The 22,274-nt window shown below is 36.1% G+C and overlaps 4 protein-coding genes across 6 annotated transcripts; 2 read left to right on the forward strand and 2 right to left on the reverse strand.

The window, feature by feature from the left end:
• Positions 1-266: 266 nt before the first annotated feature.
• Positions 267-5,816, reverse strand: LOC104894783 (peptidyl-prolyl cis-trans isomerase CYP21-4). The gene is made up of 8 exons (XM_010681102.4): positions 5,556-5,816; positions 5,248-5,427; positions 4,137-4,179; positions 3,924-3,965; positions 3,455-3,540; positions 1,646-1,783; positions 1,415-1,565; positions 267-877 (listed from the first exon to the last, which is right to left on the reverse strand). The coding sequence occupies exons 2-8, from the start codon at positions 5,397-5,399 to the stop codon at positions 791-793; spliced, it is 699 nt and encodes a 232-aa protein (XP_010679404.1). The 5' UTR covers positions 5,400-5,427; positions 5,556-5,816; the 3' UTR covers positions 267-790.
• Positions 5,817-8,322: 2,506 nt separating this feature from the next.
• LOC104894784 (hypothetical protein) lies at positions 8,323-15,121 on the reverse strand. Of its 2 annotated transcripts, none has more exons than XM_019249821.3 (10): positions 14,606-15,121; positions 13,482-13,578; positions 13,020-13,127; positions 12,722-12,931; positions 12,329-12,447; positions 11,722-12,246; positions 10,637-10,745; positions 9,978-10,555; positions 9,576-9,740; positions 8,323-9,165 (listed from the first exon to the last, which is right to left on the reverse strand). In XM_019249821.3, the coding sequence occupies exons 1-10, from the start codon at positions 15,034-15,036 to the stop codon at positions 8,967-8,969; spliced, it is 2,541 nt and encodes an 846-aa protein (XP_019105366.1). In that variant the 5' UTR covers positions 15,037-15,121; the 3' UTR covers positions 8,323-8,966. The 2 variants fall into 2 exon arrangements, with proteins under 2 accessions (XP_019105366.1, XP_010679406.1); XM_010681104.4 differs by having other exon boundaries at positions 13,478-13,578; positions 14,606-14,748.
• Positions 15,122-16,861: 1,740 nt separating this feature from the next.
• Positions 16,862-19,867, forward strand: LOC104894853 (hypothetical protein). Its single transcript, XM_010681197.1, has one exon. It carries the CDS (start codon positions 16,862-16,864, stop codon positions 19,865-19,867), a length of 3,006 nt encoding a protein of 1,001 aa, XP_010679499.1.
• A 747-nt stretch (positions 19,868-20,614) lies between these two features.
• LOC104894785 (hypothetical protein) lies at positions 20,615-22,176 on the forward strand. 2 transcript variants are annotated; one of them, XM_048637657.2, is made up of 4 exons: positions 20,615-20,750; positions 20,911-21,029; positions 21,165-21,240; positions 21,614-22,176. In XM_048637657.2, exons 2-4 carry the CDS (start codon positions 21,018-21,020, stop codon positions 21,937-21,939), a joined length of 414 nt encoding a protein of 137 aa, XP_048493614.1. In that variant the 5' UTR covers positions 20,615-20,750; positions 20,911-21,017; the 3' UTR covers positions 21,940-22,176. The 2 variants fall into 2 exon arrangements, with proteins under 2 accessions (XP_048493614.1, XP_057251301.1); XM_057395318.1 differs by lacking the exons at positions 20,615-20,750; positions 20,911-21,029 and having other exon boundaries at positions 21,153-21,240.
• The last annotated feature ends 98 nt before the right edge of the window (positions 22,177-22,274 follow it).

Genomic DNA, 22,274 nt, shown 5'->3' on the forward strand with positions numbered 1-22,274 from the left:
AATGGTTTTAACATTTTTGAAAATTAACTTTTCATATCTCTCAATCCATCAAGTTAGAGCAAAATCTTGGACTTTAATGAGAATTCATGATCGAAGTGTAAAAGATTTGACCTATAAGAAGTAATGTAATATATCTAATATGGAGAAAGTATCCATTAATAATTTTCACGTTAAATGGGTAATCTATCCAATGAGTAGATTGATCTTTTATCAGGCGCTTGCACACAAGACGGTGCTCCATACGTTGGGCTTTTAACAATATAATCTGCGCCCTTGAACTATCATATTTCGTTGCACTTGTAAATCTCAATCAAAGTGCATACAAGCAAAGTACTTAGCAGTGAAACGCATTAACCATAGTTTGCTGGAGAATTTGACATCAGCAGACAAAGAACTTGCAAGTTGCAAAGCCAGAATCTTTTAACTCTTCACAAAACATTAAGCTTACAATATCAAAAAGAAAAACATGGAGTTGACAAGTTTCTGATTATCAAAGATCTCCTATGACTACTGTAATCTCACTGCTATTCCAAAATATAAACAAAAATCTAGAACTATATCATCAGTTTTCATTTTTTTTTCTTCTCTCACTCGTTCACCTTCTTTGCGAGGTGTTGGAGAAACTTCAGGACGCTTTAGCAGAGTTGGGAAGGAATATAACGGGCTAGAAAATTTCCAACAAAACAACTACAATGATTGAGAAACTCACAATATTTGCATATGTAAAACTCTGCCATCAAAAACCTCCAGGAATGGAAGTTCTGAAATCAAGCAGACACCAAAATTTCGTCTACAACTTCTGTTCAAGGGTCACATCCATAATGCCAATGGCAGATTTAGGTACATAATGGTTGTCTGTGTCCACCTCCTCGATTTCCTGAAGATAATGCAAAGCCAATCAAGACTCCTTAGCAAATGAAAAACTCTAGGTATCTAATCCAACTAATTTATGCCAGTATAAATTGATAAGATACCCTTGAATAAATAGTGTGATATTCGTAGTAAGGCTCGAAAACCGGAGACTGCTGATATACCTCTACCAAAAGGGCATACTGGTAATCGTTGGTGCTAAGGATGCGCTCTCTTCACCTAAACTCTGCAGACCTAAATTTATCTAAGCTTATTGGAACTTATTTCTATAACTTGTTAAAACTTATTGGAACTTAAACAAAGTTATTTTTCCTAAAACTTATTATTATTTGTTTAGGTGAAGAGAACACAATAAGAAAGTAAGAAGCCTTCTAATGGATTAGTACCATCAGAAGGTTTTTATAATACCATAGAAAGGTTTATGGTACTATCAGTTTTAGACTTAATCTGATAGAGGTTAAGACTTCCTCGGCAAACACTTTAACCATTAAGCCTCACTTTCGTGAAAACATTGGTCAACAGAAAAACATTAGTATCATCGTACCTGGACAACCTCCTCTCCCTTGATAACTCTTCCAAAAACAGTTATTTTCTCATTAAGATCGGGAATGGGTGCTGTTGTTATATAAAGCTCGAATCCTTTATTGTCGTGCTTTGTCTTGGAGGTTCCAAGCATAAACGCCTCATGCTTTACACTGCAGAATAATAGCATTATGCATATAGATGTGCAACCAAAAAATTAAGCAAAATTTTAAGAGACTAAAAGCCAGGAGACCTTATATCAAGTTGGTTGTATTGCTTCCCCTTAGAAGTCCATTCTTCAGCAGGTCCAATACTGTGTACATCCCCTGCCTGTATCACGTAATGTTTTATCACGCGGTGGAATTGCATCCCTTTGAAATGCCCTTTCTGACTGCAAAAGTAAGTTCTGTCAGATCAAGGTGTTGGTACAGAATCTTTTGGGCAAGTATAACTGCCTAGGTACAGTAGCTATGCAATCAAAATGATCGGCCCAGTTCCACATAAGCATCTTCACCAATACCTAGTAATCCTTCATTCCCTCTGTACCAAACCTAACTTCCCACTTCTAAGTGACAAGCTGATCAAAAAAACTAAAAAGAAAAAAAAAGTACGAAAAAGTGTTGCAAAAGATAGAGAGAAAGAATTGAAGTGATAGAGTGAAACAATTACTTTGACTTGAAAGGGAAATGAAAACGGAAAGTTTCTTAGGACATCTCAAAAACGAAAGTGGAAAGTTAAATATGGGATAGAGGGAGTATAAACAAAAATTCCTTGCTGCCACTCCTCCCCCCAACCCTAGAAATAGGAAAGAGAAGTATTAAAGTCCAAATGTGTGTGTGATAGCGCGTGCATATGTTTGTAAAGTGTAAACACAGAGACAGAGGAGAGAAGGGAGGAAGAGGGAGTTAAAGCCAAATTTCCATTACTCAGCAAACAACTTCTGAACAACACTTTTAAGGCCCTGTTCTTTAGGGAGTGCTCAAATAGTTTACTCTCACAGTTTTAGATTATATCCATTCAGTTCATTCAGCCCAAAAGAACAGGGCTAGTCACTTAATCATTAGAGCGACAGACTTTGAGATAATCATCTTGATATCACAGACATGACATCATCCAAGGGTAGTAGTAGTTTCTAAATAAAAATATGAGAATACCTATGTATATTTCATCCGTTTCATATTTGCTATATAGAGAAAGTGGGGAGATTATAAGAAAAGTAGAGAAAGAAAGTGAGGACCACCACTTTTTGAGTAAAAAAACATTTGTTAAGCAAAAAGTATGGGTATTATAAAGGAAAAAGTGGGAGACTACCAACTTGTAAAGAGTATTTTAGAAAGTTTAGGAGTAAAATAAAAAAAGTTCACTTAGTAGTATGTAGCAAGTATTGTGACATTTCCATTCTAAGGAAGTGTAGCAAGTCAAGTATTTTGAAACAGAAGGATGTACAAAAGATCATCAAGGGCCTTCAAGAGCTATTAAGAATATAGTATCAAACTCTCCCCTAGTTTCTAAATAAGCCCTATTTCCCCCCTCTCTCTTTGGTATAACTGAGGACCATCCTCTAGCATTCACCATACAACATATTTTTAAATATTGGATGCAGTCGTGTTCGCAGTAATGGTTGCGGAATCACTCGAGCAATGCAGATGGTTTGAGGCTGTTACAGTCTCATATCACGGTTGCAGTAAGCTTGAAAACCTTTATAATATAGTCAAAATGGGACTACCTAGCCGAGTTTTGAATTTATGCTAGACAAACATGTAAACAGAGTTAACAGACTAAATGACCAAAATACAGGGTAAGAAAGATGGACACAGAGATAGGCCGATTTCCATAAGTGAATATACTGAATATCTAAACTTTATAACACCAATTTATGTGTTTGAACTCTTACAATTGTATGGAGTAAAAGTAGTCAAAAGTCGAAACAAACAGAGAAGCCACAAGACAAACAATTGAAAATTACTCTAGACTAGTGAAGTGGCAGCCATTAATCCATATTGTCTCAAAAAACTACTTAAGCATGAGAGTAAACAGCAGAACCGAAAACTGATGTACTTACCATAACTCAATAAATTCATCAACGATTTCAGGAGATCCATCCTTGAATAGTTCAGCAGCAATGGCACCTTTTGAAGTATGGATGATCTGGCACAAAACAAAAAGAAATATAGCTAAGGGAAAAGCAACCAGCATTTCCTGAGACTAAAATAAGACCAGGCAAAGAAACATGAGAACCACCAAAAGGATACTCCCTCTGTCAGGATAGTCATATATTCTACTCTAGGATGTCTGGATAAAGTGTCACCTTTCCTAATACGGTTGAAATTCTCAATATGTTCACTAGGGAGAGAATACGAATTACCCAACTTATTTAATTGGTTCTTTGTGTGGAATTGTTATATTTCAAATTCATAGGGTTGGTCTACGCATCAACTAATTCCAGAGGGACGGAGTTTATAACAAGGGAAGGGAGTCAAGACTAGTTCCCTTAAGACAATACTAATTAGAAAAATTAAAACAATACATACCGCATATTTTGGAACTTCTGTATTCTTCAGATCACTGAGACCCTAATTCATATGAAGAAAATGTTCATCAGAACTCGAACTAGTGTAAAAAGCAATTTTGCCAAAGGAGGCTATAATGAACTAATGGCTTAATCTACAAAAGCTGGCTAATAGTTGACTAATTAGCAACGAAAACAATGATCAACACTAGCTGAGCAATACTAACATTTTTACCTTACGACCTCCAAAACGTACTTGCTCCTCTGAGTTCACAGACCTGAAAGAGATTGACATTCAAACAAATGTTGTCAACAAGCAAGAGCATTCCTCAATTTATGATTTATCCTCATAATTATCTTGAGCTTTGTGAGTTAAAGCATACTGATGCACTACAAGTCTACAGCAACCCACAGTCAAACTCCTAAGCAGAAACTGTTGATACATATCAAGCTGAAAAGCTCCCAAATTGAGCCAAAAGCAGAACGGCATATTCACCCCAACCACAAACATAATTGCTCTCACCCACTTGGCCGAATTCGAATTGAAAATTATCAACTAGAACCCATACAAGCAATGCAAGCTGACAGAAGTTTTCCAAAATTTAACTCCCTATCATAATCAAAGCACGAAAGAGTCTGAGGGAGGAAAGAAACACCGCCGAGAGGGCAGAGGGGATGAGCCAAGAAGCTCCAGACAAGTAACTCGATTGCCACCAGATAACAACTTTGCTTCACATCATCTTGCCTTGGACCTCGACAAAATGCAAAATCAAGCTAAAAAATCACAAAACTCCCCCAACAACAAACATACTTGCTCTCCCCAACTTGGCCAACTCTAATTTAGATTCATCAACTAGATTTTCACATCAACAACAATGTCAGAGCCTTAAACCCATTAGCTGCACGAGTCAAGAATTTATCTATGGTGGTCCTATACATGAATCCTCTAGCAAATACCACATATAAAATACAAATTGAGCTCAACTTTTCCAAAATTTAGCAACAATCACAAAAAAAAATCCTAACAGCAAACCAAGCTGCTTCTCTAAAATCTACCTTTGCAAACTCAAATCAAATTCCCATCAAAAGTATACACTAATTATACAGTAAAAAATGCTCCAGTTTCAGCAATCAGATTGAAACATAAAAATAGCAAAATCACTAACAGCATATGATCTCAATTTTACACCAAATTACTCTAACCCTACTTTCACAACCCAATTTAAGTTTCTTTCTTTTATTCATCCAAAATCCCTAAAACTAATTTAAGATTAAACAAAAGGGTACAATCTCTCCAAATTACAGCAACAAACAGATTAAAAATTAAACTCAAATTAGAAAGTCACCTGTGAGAAAAATGCCGATATGCGGAGAAAATGAAGAACACAACCATGAAAACAATCAAACTGAACAAAATAATTGTTGTAAGACTGATTTTACTTGGTGCCTTCTTCTTCTTGCTTTGCTGCAATAAAGCTTGTGGCTTTATTCTTGCCATCTTACCTTAAATCTTTCAAAGTTCAAATCTTTTTAACCCAAGAAAACAAAAGGATCAAAATTAATCAATCAATCAGGATTATTAATTAAGTTTCCATAATTGGGTTTGATATAAAATTGACAAAAAAAAGATAAAAACACAGATTTGAAGACATACCCAAATTGAAATTCGGCGGAAATTTGGGAGTGTTGGAATCTTTTAGAGAGTTTTTATTTTTACAGATGTGAATCTGCCCAGTATTTATTTTCTCTCTCTAAATAACACTTTGTTTTTCTCTCTCTACAGATGATATTAGTTGGCTTAAAAGGGTGGATGAATGAATGAATTGATAAATGGAATTGAGAGGTTTAGTTGAGTTGGGCGTATTTTTCAATTTTTCTGAAATTTCCACAAAATTGAAGTAGAAGTTAGGAGTATTCAAACAATTAAGTGTTCAGTATAACGATGTGTGTTGGTGGAAAGTCTCACAACACATCAATGACCAATTGAACACTAGAGTCTAGACTAGGAATTTGATTGAGTGAACAAGAATTTTTGTATCTCAATGTTTTGTCTTTGTATTTTTCGTATTGTTTAAACAGTACTTAAAAGTCCTTAGAATTAAAATCGAGGTACAATGAAATTATGACTGAAAGATCAACATCAACAGATTAACGGGTCGATAAAAGTTTATTTAAATAATAACCAAATTTCATAAGGCTTAACGCTAGAGTGCAAGATAAAGAGGTGGTTATCCTTCACAATCAAAAAACGATTTCTCGATTGGAATTTGATAAACAGTTGGTTTTTTCAAAATGTTTTAATCATGGTTTTGAGAAGGAATGTTGAGAGGGGGATGTATGGCCAGCCATACTTGACACAAGACGCCTCTACAAAGAAGATGGTCACTCGACCAAAAAACAATTACATAGTAGCAACAATAATTTATCTTAGTGTTCACCTAGTTTTAGCCTTGAGTTAGCATTTATAGTTTAGCATAGTGTAACTCAAAATGTTGTTCATCTATTCCAACATTGTAGGGAAGTACGATTCTTCTTTGCAATGAAACTTATGCCTAATATTTGTTATTTTTCTTCATTCCAGTTTGCGAATTCATTTTGAGATCAATTGTTCAATAATTATCCTTATACAAATAATAAGATATTTGGTAATCTTTCTTCATTTGGATTATTCGTACATTAGTTAGGATTCCTTCTGTAAATAGAACAGTATCTCCAAGGACATGCTCTTAAGGCACTTTGAAGTTTGAACCCTATGTGAAGCGTTGTTGCTTGTTAGCATTAATGTATCAACACCTTTGCAAATTTAGCTTCTTTTGGATAATATTTGAGCTCTTTCTTAAAATTAGATTAAGTTTCTCTCTCTACATATCTAGCGAGAAATTAACGTAAGAGGTTAAGAGCAAACCACTTAATTTCTCACTTTTTATGCTCTACATAAGAGATTCTAGATATTGACCTAGAACACTTGAAAACGATACTAACACATAATGAAAGTTTGAAATTTTGCTCAATTTCCTTGGTTTGTAGAACTTTTCTATAGTTGACTAGACAATCTTTTATCATTTTATTAAAAAAAAAGTATCCATCTTTAACCACCACTTTTCAAAATAAGAGTGGTTTACGTATGTGTATTTATTATCTATGTTGTTTTATCATAGCAAGTTTTATTGTTGCTTTGTTATGACTGTATAGACTATAGTTGTACAGTCAAAGGGTCTCACAAGTCTATTTTGTACCCTATGTAATGGGGGTGCAATTCAGGCAAGTATTAGATATGTTATACTACAGTGCTAGCTTCACGAAATGCTTTTTTAGACAATCCAATCAACATTGCTAGCTTATTTCTTCTTCATTTCTTAACATCGGAAAAATTTACATACAAGTCTACAAAATACAAGCTAAAAGTAAATAAAGCAAGCTTATTTTATTAGTACTCCCTTTGTTTTTTTTTTATCATTCCTACTTTGACTTTGCACGTTTGCTAATGCACGTTTTAAAACTTAAATATCTTTCATTATATATTAGTAAAAATTATAACGATTGAATTTTAATAAAGTACTAATTGAGACGAATCAAACAAGACCCCACATGACTATGTTTTTTCTTATAAATTGAGAACATTTGAGAAGATTCTCTCTATGCATAAATAGTGTCAAGATTCCAAGTGAGAAAGATAAAAAAAAACAGAGGGAGTATATGTGTAGTACTAGTTGTTTAGTCAATCTGTTAAATAATTTGTTCAACAAAAAGTGAGTAAGGGTAACACATAAAACCTTTTCTTCTCACTAACGGAATAGTTCGTAGTTAAATTAAAATTTGCTAGGATCAAATAATCAATTTTAATAGCTTCGAAAATTACAACTTTTATGATCTAGTGAGATATTCTAATAGCTTAACAAGATAGATATATAGTCATTCAAATGCATTGCAATTCAACAATCTTATACTCCCTCGGTCGCATAATATAGTATTTATTTGCTTTTTGCATGATCTCCAAGGTATATCTTTGACCTTCAACATTTTCAATTATGTATTAATAAAAAATATAAAAAATTGGTATTACGAAATTACACATTGAGACGAACCTAACAAGATCCTATACGAGTATGTTTCTTTTTGTATGTATTAATGAAAATATTTAGTCAAAAATCTTAAAATTTAACCTCAAAAAGAGAGACAAGCACTATATTATGAAACAACGGAAGTATTGTATTGAAACTCCTAAGTGAGACTTTACATGGTAAAGAAAATCTTTTACCTACCAATTAGTGCAGTTAATCACTAAATTTCATGGTCATCTAGAAGAAAATTACGAAATGATTTTAACATTCCTTTAGAAAGTAAAATTTCCCCACTATCTCACAAATCACTGACGAGTATAGATATAAAATGGCAGTGCATTAGTACCAAAAGTCAGTCCCTTTAAAAGAACGCCACCTCAAATTTTTGGAGACTTCTGTAAATTATATTCCAATGGTTGCTAAATCTAAAGGCAAACAATTTGTCTCTATTTTGTCTTCTTACAAGAGTATACATGAAATGCCAAAATATTTCTTCTTAGATGGACTTTACCTAAACTGAGGAATATAATCTTCAAAAACTTCTGATTGATGTCACATACCATCTGAATTGTGTAACAGTATCCTGCATAAACATTCTACCTGGCCAGCTCTTCTGTATGTATTTCGCGATCGGTCGCCTTTTCCCTCTGCTCTTTCAGCAAGTTTTCCCATCCACACTTGAAATTAGAAAAATGTGCGGGTATATACAGTACCCTGCATAAACATTCTACCTGACTAGCTCTACTTCTGTATGTATTTTGCGATCTGTCGCCTTTTCCTCTCTGTTCTTTCAGCAAGTCTTCCCATCCACACTTGAAATTAGAAAAATGTATGCGTATTTTTTAGGGTTGTCAACCCTCGTGAGAGAAATAGAGAGTGTAATATATGCAATACAAGTTTGTGGTAATTTGTTTAACTATTGCATCGTGAAAAGTTCTTAAGCTGAAGGCCTAGAACTCCTTGCAAAAGAAACTGAGGCATGTAGGCTAACACCTTGTCAGTTGTCATAGGGACCTCACATCTTCTTCTTGTCCTTCCAATACAATGGTAGCAAGAGCAAGTCTATATGCCGTAGACCTCAAGTTTCTAACCAATACGAATATCTCCTTCCTCCTCTTCTTTGCAGGCACTTGACTCCACTGTTCATGTCTAAGACGAGCAAGTAACACGGCTTCACAAAGAGCCACTGCTGCTGGTCTCTTGCTGCATTTTCATAAATGCAAGAATGTTTAATTGCAGATAAGGTCAAGCAAAGTCATCTAAGCAACAATTTTATCTCACTTCCCAGCAAACATAGATTGAAGTTTTCTTCATGGAGTTCCGCAAATTAGACAATCTACTACTCAAGAGTCTATTTACTACTATCTCAGATTATTTGCTCATTTGATTTTTCATGGTCTCCAATACAAACCTTTTACCATTAATATCTTTAATCACATTTTAACAAAATTATAGAAGTTTTAATATTTAAGTTTATAAAGTTCAACCTAAAAAGAAGGATAAATTATGAGATAGAAAGAGTATTTCAATTCAATAAAAGTATACAATTGAAGTTGCTAAACAACTGGGAAACGAAGTTGCGAAATATAGTAGCGAAGGGAAAAAATATGAACCTTCCTCGAACAAATCCAGTGGTGACAAAGCCTATCGGTGGCCTATAAGCCTCCCTAGCAGCAGGGTCCTCGGGTAAATGAAAATCCCACTTACCGGATGGTAGCACTTTAAAGTACGAGCCAACAAAAGCATGAGGCACTTGGAGGTCCTCATTGTTCTCCAACCTATGAGATTCATGATCATGCCATCAGAATCAATAGCCATAGAAGAACCATTTTATCACAATTACTAGATATGATGGAAGTCTGTAAAGCATGAACTTGTTAAAAGAACCAAGATAAACAAGGAAATATATTTTCAAGGGGGAAAAAGATACTGGAAACAGAAGAAAACGAACTTATATGCAATAAAAATAACACACAAAAAAGGTACATTCAGGGCCAAGAACAGTAAGGATTTACCTGGAGTTTAACAATGTTATGTCAGAAAAACAAGGTGCACAAACAACTGCTCTCTCTTCAAATACACCTTCCTTAAAAGCATGTAAGACAACTCTTAGGTAACACAATCTCCTTCGGTCACTCATCAAAGTGCCCAGATGTGAGGGGCTAATTTTTATTTCTTTCATCATTAAATGTGAAAAGCTCGGCCTATCTATCCCCTTGGGGAACAATAGCAAATTATCACCAGATATTTCCTTCAAAAAAGAAGTTAGCATTTTAGATGTCCTCGCTACAAGTACTTCAGAAGATCCACCGTCATTGACAAGTGGTCTGTCACTGAGCTTGCCTTCTAGGTCCACGGAATAATCTCCATTACAGCATATATTACTAGAATAATCAATTCCACTACCCTCTCCAGAAACTCCATTACAAGCAATCCAATTGCTGTTCCAAGGAAGTTGTACGGGAATTTCAAAAGGTCTCATGGCAGGAGAGCAATTTTCCATTGTTTTGTCAACTGCTGCTACTTCTCTTTCCATTAAGCATGAGTTTGCATTGCAATCAGGAAAATCTGACGGAAAATTAGGCAATCCGACCTGCACAACGGGAGGCAAAAGTTCAATATAAGGATGGAATAAAAACTCGTCAAGAGGTAAAATGGTTGAAGATGCACATACATCGCAAGCAACCCAATGCTTCTCTCTTAAACCAATGGCATGAGCTCCACCAGAAATGAGAGGAATCCAGAAAGCCTTAACCCAATTAATAGGGAGTATAATAGACCATCTGAAAGATAAAGAGAAAGTGGGATATTATTTGATATACCAACAGAGGCAGAAAAATCAAGTCAATCTATCAGCTATGCTGCTGAAACTGGAAAGCCAATTTGTTACTAAACGATGGAACTATGAAGTTTGTCAATTATTAAGCAACATGAACTTAGATTTGTGGACAAAATTAATAATAAAATCTTAAAGACAAACCACAAGTACCACCAAATTAAAATCAAGACAGATCCCTACTATCCACTCGGTTTCTATAGCACTACTCTCTGAGCGTTCATTATGCACCCAAGACTACCTTGCTGCTCGTTTGAGCTTATTTTTTCCGCATATGTAACTATCCAAATAAGTAAGAAGATAACCATAGGTGCACCTAGGTCTAGACATCTAGGTACTGGTGTAAATTAATCACATATAATCTTTCCATTACATGTATTTTTGATTAATTGTTGTATTGTTGTATCAGTTCATTATAATATTTTCAAGAAAGAAATACATTTTTTAACAAAATCTAACCCCATGTATGACTAAGCCCACTAGCCTAGTACATATATGGAGTATAATAAAAAGGGCACCAAGATCATAAGAGACCACCTGGGTTTCTTAAGCAGTCCAATTGAAAATTCTCTCCACTTAAATAGACTAATCATCCCCTAATCATTTCTAACTCTTACACCCTCTCCACTAGCTATGCCAGCTACTGTATAGACTAAACAACCCCTAACTATCACCCCCTCCTTCACCCCCAACCTCTCGCTGACCTCCATCCTACCACAAAAAACATAAAGTTAATAGAGCATTTTAATAAAATACTACACACCTATGGGGTAAATCAAGTTCAATTAAAGAGATTGTACATTATACACTCTTTGGTCTAAACATTAGTCACATAGGAACCGGAAGCAACTTGTGCATATCAAAAGCAGAAAGTCTAGTAAGCTATGATTCCCACATGAGTGCATAGAGGTAAGGAAACATACCCAGTATAGAGGCCTGCCTCATCAGTGTTTTTTAATAGCAAGACTGGACAGAAACTTGAGAAGTGACCCTCATCAGTAGACACAAACTGTGGTGAAGACATATCTTTTATGCAAAAGAAATCCAAAGACTTTTGATGCCTCTCCAAACAAAGAATGTGCTCTTCCACAGGTGGACGAACCCCAATACTGGCATCCCACAAGTCCTTGCAGTTAGATAAAGAGATATTGCTGTCATGTTTTGACTGCGAGGTAGAAAGTACCTCTTCCTCCATAAGCAGATTTCCGGCAGAATTGTCTTTGCCTTTTTCTTCCATTGAGCTCCTTAAATCATTGGTTAAAGGTAAAGCTGGAACTGGCACAGAACCCTTTTGACATGCTGAACGTGGGTCAACAACTGTAAGTAGTATAGCTGCCCCAGGAGAAAAGCACTCTTCCTTTTCAAGGATGTCCTTCTGCTGTATTTCACATCCATCCTTATGCCCTGGGGTTGAACCAGTCCTTGACTTTAAGCAATCCTCCACCGAACTGCCAGTAACAGGGTATGTATATATTCATCAGTTCTTGCAACATCTTATCAAAAATGATACAACAACAAAGGATAACGCACAAAGTAATAGGACGCAGTATCTTTTGAAGGAGTTGCAATGCTCCCGATCCCATGACTTCTAATGTTCCTAGTTTTCCGTCAAGGGACACACAACTGACCAAAACACCTTTCTCATTCATCTGAAATTGGCACAAGATGAACAATAAGTCAGGGTCAAGTAAAACTTCTATCACAGAAAACGCATAAAATAAATATTGAAGAGCATCTCCTGTATTAAATATCATATTTGGAAGTCAAAGCACTCATTCAAACATTTCTAGAGGGGGAATAAGAAACTAGCACACATCAGCATCTCCTAATAGAAATTCTAAATTGAGGATAGGAAAAGTGAAGATCAACGTAAACGGAATACATCTATTACTAAAAGATAAGATGGTATCAACAGGAAGCTACCATCTTTTGACAAGCAAGTTTAAGACTATCAAGCCCTTCACCAAAAGCAGAAGGATGCATCCATATCCAAAGCTGGCGCAGGTGAGAGCTTGATTCAATCTCATCACTTCCTTGATCCTCTGTGCCAACGTTAAGGTGCTGACGGACTGGTCGCCACATAAAGGTTACAGGGCATATTGCTTTATAACCATCCTGTCTGTCGTGGTGAAGCTACAAAAGGAGACAAAAGATCATGACCACTACCATTAATTTCAACACTAACATGAATAATGTGACAAAGGTCACAAAGCCTACCTACCATAGCACGTCCATATATTTCTCCAGAAAGTAAGCGTTTGCAGATATCTTCAGAGCAATCCATCGAGGAAGGAACCAGCAACATGCCTAGAATCAATGACAATGCATCCTGAAAATTTGTGGAAAGCTGCTATTAATTCAGAAGGGCGCCCATTACATATATAGAACCTAGCAGGAATAGTTTACAGTTTTGATCACTCAGCAGGCAGTTACAAACCTAAGATTTGAAAATTCATATGAAACTTCATGCTTCTGATAGGTATAGTCTTATAGCTAGTACTAGTATACTAACATAAAAAAGGGGTGAGGAAGTGATTATTTTCTTAGACGGCACTTCTCAATTTATCATCACCACTCGCAACCAGTAGCCCAACATTATATTAAGAGCTTCATTTTTATTCATTAATTAATGTAATGACATAAATATTAACAATTTCAGGTCAAGGAATTGAGAAATGCCTGCCTCTGGACCCTCCAACTCAACAGCATTGTAGTAGCTTGCGTCATGTACAAGAGCCCCTTGTTTATACCACTTTAGAAGAGCCCTCGATCCTCTTCCACTACACCATATAAAATTTCAAAAAAAAAAAAAAATTAGAATTTGAGGCCATAAAGATAATTTCTCAAGAAAAGTTCCCGTTAACAACATATATCCACTACTTCATTCCTCTAAGAGAAATGATAAGGTGAAAAAAAAAAACCTTAATGTCTCTAATAAAAGCTTAGATAATTTCAACACAATGTCATTTAGATGTTTGTAATAATGACTATATATCTACCTTGTACTAATGAACTAGATAATTCTACAACTCATATTTGTGAACCCATTAAATGTAATATCCCCTACTCTGCTTCGTTTAGATTACTCTCAAACCAAAAGACCAAGACAACCTGGTCACTTCCAAATGTGACAAGAACCAGTCTCTTCACCTGGCAAACAAGCTACTAACCCTATTCCGGCAAAAACTTAACTTACAAGAACCAGAAACGCTGACAACCCTCGTAAGACAATTGAATCAAAAAACCGGCGATAGAAAAAAGAGAGCTAAATCAGCTATATCAATAACAAACTTATGTTCCAAAGATATATTCAAGTCCAATGCAAAACCTCTTTCAAATACAATCCTTCTGAAAGCAACTACATTAAATAGCATGAGCTAAATAAATCATAACTACCTATCTCATATTAAATACATAAATCATGCAATGCACTTATTTTTCAATCAAAGAACCTCAAGTATTTACATTTCTCAATCAACATAATTATGCAGCACAACACAAAACCTTTGCAATTAACTGAAGCAGTACAAAGCACACAACACATTCCCACGCACTATGAAATGATGTAACCCCTTTTGCAACAAATTAAAGAACAACCAAATCAATTCACTAGCTAATTATGTTACTAAAAACAATAAACTTTCTTAAGTTATCAGTGAACCAGCTCAAGTAGGCACCAAAATTCCTTTCCTTCAACATAATTTAACAACAACGACGACGACAACTATAACAACAACAATGACGACGACGACGACAACAACAACAACAACAACAAGATAAAAAATAGAGGGGAATTTCGTCGAACACCTGCCATGCAATCCAAGGGGAAGATAAAATCCCCAAATTTTCTCCATCGTAAATCGCTTAGCATGCCAAACATGAGTTCTCAACCTCTTTGTCCCATCACCCGAAACACTAAACCCTAATTCTGGATTATTCTTCGTCAACTCAATTCTCCGGCGAATTCTACGTGACAACTTCTTTTCCTCTTTATCATTTTCTCTCTCCTCTTTCTCACCGGCTATAGACGCCTTCCGGCGGCGCCTCTTGGAGTCGAACCCAGTTGTGCGGCGCCGCTTGTTACGCCGAGAACGGAAGTCGTTGTTGAGCCGATTTGAGACGATTGAGTGAAGGGAATCTAGCTCGGCGGCTCGAGAATCGGCGTATTTTCGGACGTCTAGGGTTCGTGGCGGCGCCGTAGAAGTTAGCCGACGTTGCTTGGCAGCGTCGGAAGCCATTAGAAGTGCTGATAGTAGAGAGTGAAGGAGAGTGAATAAATTGGGAAGTTAGTGCCACGGTGACCACCTAAATGTGCAAAGTAATAGGTGCACACATTCGTTGTTGGTAAGGAAGGTGCGCACGATGAATATTAAATATTAGGTTATGAACATATATGTTCATTGGTATTGATCATTATGTTTATAATTTAGTATTTGATGTTCATTGTGCGCACCTTTCTCACCAAGTCACCATACTAACGTGTGCACCATCTACGGATTGACCTAAATGGTTATTAAAGGGAGAATAAGTAATGACTAAAGAGAGTACGAGACTAATTAGTTCGTGAACTATTCGAGTTTTGGGTTAAAATATTTGTGAGTTTGAATACGGCTATATTCGGCTCGAGAAACTTGTGAATTGAGAAGATCTTTATTTATCTATGTTATTTTTGATATTATAGAAGAAAACTGAGAAAGATTTTCCCAAATCGAAACTTTTCATAGGTTAACCCGACTTGGGTTTGTGGGTGGGTGGGATGGTAAGGGGGAGTTTTTTCCCAAAGTGCTCCTAGCGACGATCGAACCCCAACTTTAAGATTGGTAAGTTTTTTCTTTATCACTAAGTCAAGCTTAATTTGGTTGAAGTGTATAAGAACATGCAAATGTAAAAAAAAAAAAAAAAGGAGAGAGAGAATTGATGTAGTAGCACGTATCATTTAGAATCAAATGCTTATCATAGTCCGAATGCATGATATTTGGAAGATGAAGGGAGATGCACTAAACTCTTGTACACTACTATTGGACAATTGAGCTACTAGGTTGTTTAAGCTAACTTAAATTAGCAAGATCCCTTGAGAAGGGAAGTGTAGGAGGTCTAGGGGATATCCTACCTCTAAAGTGCTATGAAACTTGAATTCTTAATATTCTAAGTATCCACATAAAAAGAAACTTGTTTGAAACTACCTATAGACGGTAGGAGTCGAATTATTAATGAGAGAGATCCAGAAAAAAGGAGGACTTTAGTTATATTTCATAAACAATACGTCAAATATTTTAGTATCTTCATCTTGAAATAATCATGTTGATCTTCATCTTAAACAAAAATAGTATTTTATTTATTTCTTTATATTGTATCAAAATATGCACTTCTCGTGGCATTTCAATTCAAAGAACTTATTCTTTTTTACATATAAATGAATCTCGTTTTCCTTTTCTTATAACTCAATTTTTAATACTAACTCCGTTTCTTTTTATTTGTTACACTTTGACGTTGTACCCTATTCGAAAATTTCACTAAAATTAAAGTCAACCTTTAAAGCTTTGGTGAATCTTGATTCCTATCACACTCTCCAAGGTCAATGGTACCAACTGTCAAGTACTAAACAATTGTAGTAGTAGTACTACAAGCTGCACACAGTCGCTCTATTTTACAAACCAAAGTTTCAGATTTCAGAGTAATTTTCTGGACTTTCAGCTGCACCAGCAAGACAAAACAGCCAATAAAAGGTCAGTCACCACACCTTCATGCATATGATCATATGCATATTCCATCTTTTGACATTTAATCCTTCTTTCCCTTTTATTCCCACTTCATTTTTGTGGCTAAATTTCAGTTTCTAGCCTAATATGCTTGTAATCTTTACACAGTGTATAAAACAAAAGAAAACTTTGATATGCAAGATTATAGATCTTCTTATGTAAATTTTGTATCTTTTTCCAAGTTCCTACATACCCAATTTTTTCAAGCTCTGTACAAGTTTAGCCTTGTTCTTTTCAGATAATTGTTAAGGACTAAGGAGTATATAGGGGATCAAAAACTGAGAATTGATATATATATCTAATAATGAAGAACAAGTTTGTAGTTTATGGACTTTGGACCATTTTACATTTTCTTCACCTCTTCAACTTCTCTGTTTCTTATGAAGATTCCTATATAAACTATGCTGATCTTCAACCTCTAGTCTTTGAATACAAGCGATTCGCTGAAATCGAAAGGCAATGCAGTAGAATTCTAGCTTCAGGATCCAAAGTAGAACTGACTGATGCCAAGATTGAGAACATTAAGAATGAACTATCTTTCTATAACGGGGATTGGGAGCAAGAGAACAATGGATTAGCCTCTCTTATGCCTTTTGATGTGACTGATTTACCTCTAGGAAGTGAATCAGATGCTTTGAAGTTGATAAATTTTGAGGTCAAGGATGTAAATCCACTTGATGATGTGCAAAATGGAGTGGGTTTAGGTGGGATAATGTCTATAGGAATAACAAGGAGTAAGTCATTCAGTTCTGATCTTAGAACAATGTTCTCTATGAACCCTGGTTTGTCTGTTCTGACAATAGTGTTTGAAGGTGTGTATGTTGAGATAAAAGAGAATGGAGGGGAGAGAGCTTTGTGTTTGTTGGGAAATACGACATTTCCATCTCGAAGATCGAATGCTTATTGGAACACAAGTCCTGAAAATCAGTGCCCTATTCTTATGGAAGATGATCAGTTGTTGCTCGATCTCAAGTACCCAAAGACGTCTAGTCTGTCTGCAGGAGCCATTCATGGAGAAATAAGAAGTGTGCACGAAAGAGAAAGCTTTAAATTCTTCGATAAGGTCCTCATATCTTCGCAGCTGGGTTGGTGGTCAGAGTATCAGTTCAGTCAGTTCAATCCTAGTCAATCAAGTTCTTGTAATACATATGCTCATCAGAAAGAGCTGATGGAAGATGGTGCAAGCAATCTTAATGGTTCAGATTTCTGTAGAATCTTCCAAGAAATGTCAAATGAGATTTTTAGTATATTGCCTGGTCATGACACAAACTACGATCTCACTGACATTGGGAAACTAGGTCCCTTCGTGCTAGGGAACGAGGGTGTGTCCGTTGACAAGAGTAATAGAAATGTAAAACTCGTGATACAGAATGTGAAGTGCAAGGAAGAGACTTCTCATGGGAAAGCCGGTAATGCAAAGGTATCAGCAGTACTCAGAGTCGTTCCAGCTCAGTTAGACCGATTCACAGCATCATCAAGGACTGGTTCTTCAAGCATGACACTAATGGCTGAAGGCATGTGGGATTCCTCCACGGGAATGCTATGTATGCTTGGATCTGTCCCGAAAGGAATGGATGCTAAAGTTTCCATGTATTTTCCTCGATCATTTTCTATTAGGCAGAGGAGTATTGTATTCGGAAGCATAGAAGGTTTATTCTCACCTTTGTTTTTTAATGTTATCCATAGGCCCTTCCATCTGGAATCCAGGTATGGTTGGTATGTTGAATCTTACTTATCGTACAATTACTCCAAGATCGATCAGGCAGATAAATTTAGGAAGCAAAGCCAGTCATTTAGTATCGCCAGAATTCTTCAGCAGTCAGTTTTGAGGTATCCAGCAATTCAAGAAGCAGGAGGCTTCTTTAGTCTTTCTCAAACCTATGATCTAGCAGATGAATTATATATTAGTGCTAAAGTTTCTAGTGTAGCTGGGGAATCAATCAAGCTGGAAATGATCTCGATAGGTCCATTTCTTGCACGCTATGACTATGCATATAAGATTCAGCATGAAGGAGTTTTAGCAGATACTAAAACTTTACTAAATGATAACGGTCTCCTGAATGTTTCTTTGTGTCTGACCATATCTGAAATACCCATTGTATCTGTAAGCCGAAGCCACAGATCTGACACTTCTCTATTTGTGGAAGGGCTCTATGATCCTCGTAGTGGGTTGATGTATCTGATCGGGTGTAGAATGGCTGACGCGGGTGTTCATGTTGAACGGAGTTTAGACTGCTTGATTGAAATGAAAGTTCAGTACCCGGCAAAGAAGTTACGCTGGTTGAGAGATTCAAAAATTGATATTAGCATAACGAGCCAAAGAAATGCAGATGATCCTCTCTATTTTAGTCCAATGAAAATTGAGAGCAAAACAATTACATCTTACATATACCAACAGAATGAACATGAAGGAGATGTAGCCTTTCGGAATATCTTTGAAGGAGTTCTTCGGGTAGTAGTGCTTGCAATGGAAATCACCATAATATGGAGTCAAAAACTTTACATGGACCGAATTGCAGTAAGAATTGTTTCATCAGTATGTCTTAATATGTTTGCCATGCAAATTCTCAGCTACACCATTCTGTTAAGCATTGGTAAAGAGATTCTATTGCCACCAAAAGAATGTCTCTCTTATTATCACGCTTATAGACTTCTTGCATATCAACCTGTGTTAAAATCTCTCGCTTATGCTGCTAAGTTTCTTGCATTAACAGCCCTATTACTCAATGCAATGCTGTTCTGCAAGGTTTCTAAATTTAGAAAGAGGCTAAATGATGATGAACCCTCCACCACACCGCGTACTCTTGGAGACTGGCGTGTTTTGCTCTCCTTACTCAAGAGATTAGCTTTCGTTTATCTAGTTCTTCTTACGATCATCATCACGTTGTCTCTGTATGAGGAGGGAAAACACGTTATGGAAATTGCTTGTTTCGTGCTGGTTGATTTGCTGATAGAACTCAGTTTTAGTCTGCATGATTTTCCACTTCTACCCCAAATATTTGAAAACTGGCAATGGAAGAACCAGGTCAAGTCTCTCCGGAAAATTTACTATATTGGACTCCCATTGCTGCAGATTATGCTGAAAATATATGATCGAGTCAGAGCTCCTATCTCTCACCCATACGTAGCCAGAGAACCTGAAAAGCTGAACTTATTTGATTTTGAAATTTTGCTTTTGATTAGCCAAGTGATTATAATCCATGTTCAACAGAACTTCAGTTACTTTTGGCTCATAGACTACTTAAAAGTTATTCAGATGCTGAATCCATGGAAACTGAAGCAGCTCCTATTCAAACCAAGGCATCAATGAGAAATTTCTCTTTTCAAGTCTTTCTCCTTTCAACTGCCTTGAGCAGCATAACGCGAGTCATCTTTATTTTTTAGCTAGCTTAATAAATTCAATTCTATTTCCTAGTATAATGTATGTATTCCCTAATAGAAAAAGGGAGCTATAAGATTGTTTAAACTATCACACTCTATAAACAATTAGCTGATGGAAACATCTGTTTGTTTCTGCTTGAAGGATGTGAACTTTCTGTCCAACAGATAGTATGGTTGGTGGAGTCGTTATATCCCGTTGAATGTGTCAAAGTAATTTTCTATACAGAGCATGCTTAACTTATATACTGAAATCTTTGTTGAATTCTTCAATGCTATTCTGTGCCTCAAAGTCAGCAGTCAGCATTCCATTACATCGCCAATGCTTACATCCTGCACCTAGGAGCATTGATGCACAATCAGCATCATGCTCCCGCTTACATGTTCATTTGCTATATATGCTTGCATTTCTTTCATTACGCTTGCATGTTCCTAGTTGATTAAAGAACATACCAGTGAAAAAAAAAAATACAGTCAAAAGAACACACACATTCATTATTGGTATAAAAAGAACATGCCTGTGTAATCAATTCCGTGTGTAGGATCTAAATTGCGTTACTTCACGATTTAGTTTCATAATACATAAATTGTAAATTCAACCCTGTACTTTCCTTGAAAAGACACTGTATATTCCAAGTTGCTTTCAGATCCATTAGGAAAATGAAAGAAGTAAAAGATGGCAACTTCTACACAATACACATCAGAGAAGAACCATTCAAACAAGCTACTTATCTACAGTCCACTTGGTATAATCCCACTGTAATATTCATCATACAAAACTAGCTTATGCAAGACTCAGCTAGAGAAATCACAAGGTATATTCTTTCAAGAGAGAATTCATTTTTTTAATTGAACATACCAAATGTATACCATTTTTTATATTGATTATACTGTGTATGATACCATAAAACTAAAGAAAATATCATTCTGTCAAAGTCACCTAAGTCATTCTTTAATTCTTTTCCCTTCCTGAAGAAGTCACTGCAAGTAATATAAATTGGAAGTAGAAAAACAGACTTTCCTTCAAAATCTACCAGAAAGATTTCGGTTGAATTCTACCTTGCAACTCTTGACAAACGGAAATGGGCAAAAAGGTATGAATTTTAGATCCATACTAGTATAGCATGTTATTTACACATACATTGAAGTTTCTGTAATATTTTCTATTTCTGGTGAACTGTTTACCTTCCAATGGTTATGTATTGAAACACAATGACATGGTAATGCAGAGAACTGTTCTGAAAGTGAACGTCAGCAGCAAGAAGAGTCAGAAAGAAATACTTAGTGCAGTGGCCAAAATTGAAGGTAAGAACACACAGTTTCAGATTGTACTCCTGTCAATTTTTAGTTGAAGTTTGAACACTTACATCAGTAAACAAAGTTTTAGAAGATTATAAGTTGTTACCTAGTTGGGTTTTATTTGAATTGGAAAAGTACATGTGACTTCAAATAGTTGGATGTTTGTATTGTTATGTTAGAAGTACGTAAGAATGTACTTCTATATAGATTAGTGGGAAAATGCGAAAAATTGAGTACTTAAACTACTGCAGGGCAGATGAAATAAAGTGTTCAAACTTATATGGGGGAGGAAATAGCATTTCTCAGTTAAAATCTCCGACATCTGAATAGTTAGAACCTCTAAGTCTCTAATAAAATCTGTATATTTATTCATAAACAGGTGTAGAGAAACTGGAAATGGATGGCAACAAGGGTATCCTTACAGTTATAGGGGAGGTTGAGCCAGTGCCAATCTTTAAGGCGCTTAAGAAGATCGGACAGACCCCAGAGATCGTAAGTGTGGGTCCACCAAAACCGCAAAGATGTGGTCCCTACTGCTACTGTGGTTCATGTCAGAAGTACAGCGATCAGCAACAGAGGCAGTGGTCCAACCCTCCGTGCTCGTCACCCTGCAATAAATCCTGGTGCAAGCAGTGTGAGCTTGTTGCTGTAGTAGGGTACCCTCCTTACTCTGGCTATGATCCAGGGATGTGCTCCATACTCTGAGACCCTCAGATGCTTATATCATGACCTTCAGTATGCTGGCTTTGCATTATGGTCACATAACTGAGTTGGATATCTCTTCCCAATTTCATGTATAAAACTGAGTGATTCTTCTTTTTCTTGCTTCTTTCATCTGAAAAGTATGGTCTGGTAGTAGAGTGCACATATTTTTATATACATTTAGAAATGTCCTAGAAACATACAGAAAATTCATATATGACAAATTGTATCTTCATGTTTCATTAATCTTAAAAAAGATCCTTGGAGAGTGGAGACAGTAATATATGCCTGAATCCTGATTAACCAGCAATTCACATCCAAACGCCCCAAACATGGGA

The sequence above is a fragment of the Beta vulgaris genome, chromosome 5, assembly GCF_026745355.1.
Source record: "Beta vulgaris subsp. vulgaris cultivar EL10 chromosome 5, EL10.2, whole genome shotgun sequence".
Taxonomy (NCBI): Eukaryota; Viridiplantae; Streptophyta; class Magnoliopsida; order Caryophyllales; family Amaranthaceae; genus Beta; species Beta vulgaris.